Raw genomic sequence first — 3,149 nt, 5'->3', positions numbered from 1 at the left:
AAATGTTAGTTTTACTCTTGTCACATGTATTTTGCATGCTTATCAGTATTTATTGCAGACAATGGATGCAGAAACTATACCATCCAGTCAACAAACCACAGAACTAGAGCTACACATCAGCCCAATTCTCACAAATGACAATGTATGCTCTGTTTGCACTTTTTGTATCAATTCTCACCTTGTTTATAATATCAGGTTGATGATGTGGCTTTTGTAGGGAATGCACATCATACAAATGTGTTTGAAGAAGCATGGAACCAGATAAAAGTGAGTGAATGTTCATGTAAAAATACTTTTGAGACTGTCATATGCTCATTATCTACTCAGTCTCATTTATCCTCTTCAGACTCAGAGAAGGATATGAGTTCAGATGAGGTGATACCACTTCTTTGTTTTATACAAGCAAATATTGGCTTACAATATATACATAGATGGATGTGGACAATAATGACAACACCATGGTGGGCTTTACATCTAATACTGTAGAAAACATATGTTTACACCAGTTTTAGCATGACAACAAAGACTCTATGCAGATACACTATTCAGATATTGGAGGTCAAGTACATTCTCCTGTCATGAAGCTTGAAGAAGGGGGAGAACATCCTGATGAGGGTACAACAAGTTTGGATCATAGTCAAACTAACATTAAACATCTGGTAAAGTACACTGATATTCATTACATGCTTGAGCTGATCCGTTGACAGGGCAAGCAACAGAGAGAGGAGAAAGCACATCAGGTATGTTTTGGATGAGGTATTGCTAGCCAACACATAATTTGACACACAACCAGAGTGATGAAAAAAGTGACAGTGACAGTGATAGCGAACCTGAGGTGATGGAAATAAACAAAGTGAGCAACTGCCATGCCTGTAGTGCCTTGACACCTATCTTGCTTCTGATGAGATGCAGGAAACACAAAATGAGGACAATGGAGAGGAACAGGTCATGGTGATAGAAGAGCAGGACCAGGCACAGGAGGAGCAGCCAAGAGAAAAAAGTCAGCAAACACAAAGTAATGTCAGTAAGGATGTAAGATATCAAAGGTTTTCACAGAAGGAATAGCAGTTATAACCATGTTTATGCAGACTCTTTCCACTTCCCTGTCAATGTCTGTTTCTGGAGGCCCCAAAATCACTAAAGGCCAGAACAAAGCAAAGGTAACCATCTTTGTTTCATCACAGTTGCTTACATTGCTCATGCATTAGATATTTCAGGGTAATCGCAAAGATGGACAAAACAGTACTGTTGCTCAGCCTGCTCAGAACACAGCTGTAGGACTTTGTGCATTGCTAGATGCGAGCGTACGCTTACACACATGTGTTTTTAGCCAGGGAAAAAACCCAGACAGTACAAAAGCCACAATAAGGACAAATCCCAACCGGGGTTCAATCCATTCAAGCAGTTTGCTGACCACATTGCCACAGGTATCAGTGACACTTATCTTGGCTGTGGCCTTGTGCCTGTCATGATGAACACCCTGCTGGAAAATGGTCCTACCCTGGCCAAGAGAACCATCAACCTGCGTGGCCTGGATGAAAAGTACCTTGCTGCCTTTGAAAAAGAAGTCAAAGTCAAGCAACTCCGAAACAAGCATGTGGAGAATGCACTGTTCATTGGAGTTCACCGCCCGCATATTGATCTGACCAGCTTGGTGGACCAGAACATGGGGATTTTGACTAATCCTGTCAAGTTCAAAGGTGTTTCAGGAACAGAGCCAGCATATGAGCTTGTGGTCATCAACGGGTCTCACCGCATTGAGTATATGCAGACCAAGTCAGAATGGATTGGTATACTCAACGAGTACCATGAAATCATAAAGATGCAAAAGGAGGGCACAGCAACAGCAGATCATGCAGAGGCCAAGGAAAGGTGTATCCGTGCATTAGTAGAGAATGGGGTGTGGTCTGCTAAATTCTTTGATATTGGTAAGCATGGCATGTATCACAACCGGTTTTAAACAACTCACCTTGATCATGAAACAGACATGATCAACCAAAGTCCACAAGCTGCGAGTATTATGTTGGACCTTGCTCAGAACCGCCCCCTCATCCAGAAGCTGGACACAGACACAGATGAGCTGGGCATGATTCTCAATCTGATTGCCAAAACACATCAGCAAAACCAGGATCTGGTGCCCCAAACAATGCAGGAATACTTGAACCTCCACAACAAAACTGGAAACAACTCTGTCATGCCTGCTATTTTCCGCGACAAACTTTTGTGGACAGAGCTGCTCAAATACATCCGTGTCCCCCAATTCAGAAAGGGCGACAGGGCTGGGTTCAGTACCCGTGTGGTGGGAAATATAGCCAAAACACACAGTGGTGTAAGCCCACTTTTCTGACTCTGCATTCCTGATGCTGACTGCTCTTCAGGTGATGCTACCCCAGATCCGGTTTCTCACCCAAGTCCTTGATTTCCTGGCTACTCCAATTGAGTTTGCTTCACAGAGTGAATGGAAGAAAGAGTTTAACCAGACTCTACAAAAGCAAGGTAGCAGCAGCTCTGACACATCCCGAGAAAGGGCCTGGATGCTTTTTTATCAAGCCAAGGTCCAAGAAGTTCAAAAAATGGCTGAGACTTGGCTGGCATCCAATGAGTCAGACTGGAGTCTCCTTGAAAGAAAACACTTGGCAATTTGGGAGGATGTTTACTTGGCAGACAACAATGCCAAAAGCTTGCTTGCAGGCTATGGTGCACACCCAAAACGGCATACACCTGAATACAATATTGTCCATGGCAAGAGAGCACACATCTTCAACCTATGTATATCCTCTGCCAGGGAGCATGCTCGGAGCCTGTCAGCAGACGACACAAGTGATGCTGCTGTGGTGGACAGAGGCATGGCCAAAAAGTTGGTGCTTCTTGAAGACATGATGTTTGCCAAGGATACCTTTGGCCGTGTTGCCCGGTTTGCACCACCACCAACCAAGTACTTTTTTTCAGGTGTGAACCAGGTCCTCACTGAGGTGAAGGGTGCATTGGAACAGGTAAGTTGATCCCCTTTGCTCATGCGTGCGCACGCATTGACACTGTTCCCACTCTACAAGGTCATGTTTTGGATTGACCCTCTTTCAACCATGTTCCTCAGAGGCGACAAGCATCTGTGGCCAAACACAACTCAGTGCTTGCATGCATTTGTCTGT

At 44.2% G+C, this 3,149-nt stretch overlaps 1 protein-coding gene across 1 annotated transcript; it reads left to right on the top strand.

Moving 5' to 3' along the window:
- Positions 1-58: 58 nt before the first annotated feature.
- CONPUDRAFT_78495 (uncharacterized protein) lies at positions 59-2,993 on the top strand (the record flags this gene model as incomplete). Its single annotated transcript, XM_007777847.1, has 13 exons — positions 59-142; positions 196-267; positions 328-375; positions 432-461; positions 513-659; positions 708-740; positions 794-853; positions 913-1,020; positions 1,089-1,160; positions 1,209-1,304; positions 1,331-1,928; positions 1,986-2,329; positions 2,379-2,993. Coding segments are annotated over 13 exons (2,307 nt in total), but the record flags the coding sequence as incomplete, so codon positions are not given.
- Positions 2,994-3,149: the final 156 nt, after the last annotated feature.

The sequence above is a fragment of the Coniophora puteana genome, assembly GCF_000271625.1.
Source record: "Coniophora puteana RWD-64-598 SS2 unplaced genomic scaffold CONPUscaffold_114, whole genome shotgun sequence".
Classification (NCBI taxonomy): Eukaryota; Fungi; Basidiomycota; class Agaricomycetes; order Boletales; family Coniophoraceae; genus Coniophora; species Coniophora puteana.
Note: the sequence above shows the minus strand (reverse complement) of the source record. Positions and strands in the feature narration are given on the sequence as shown.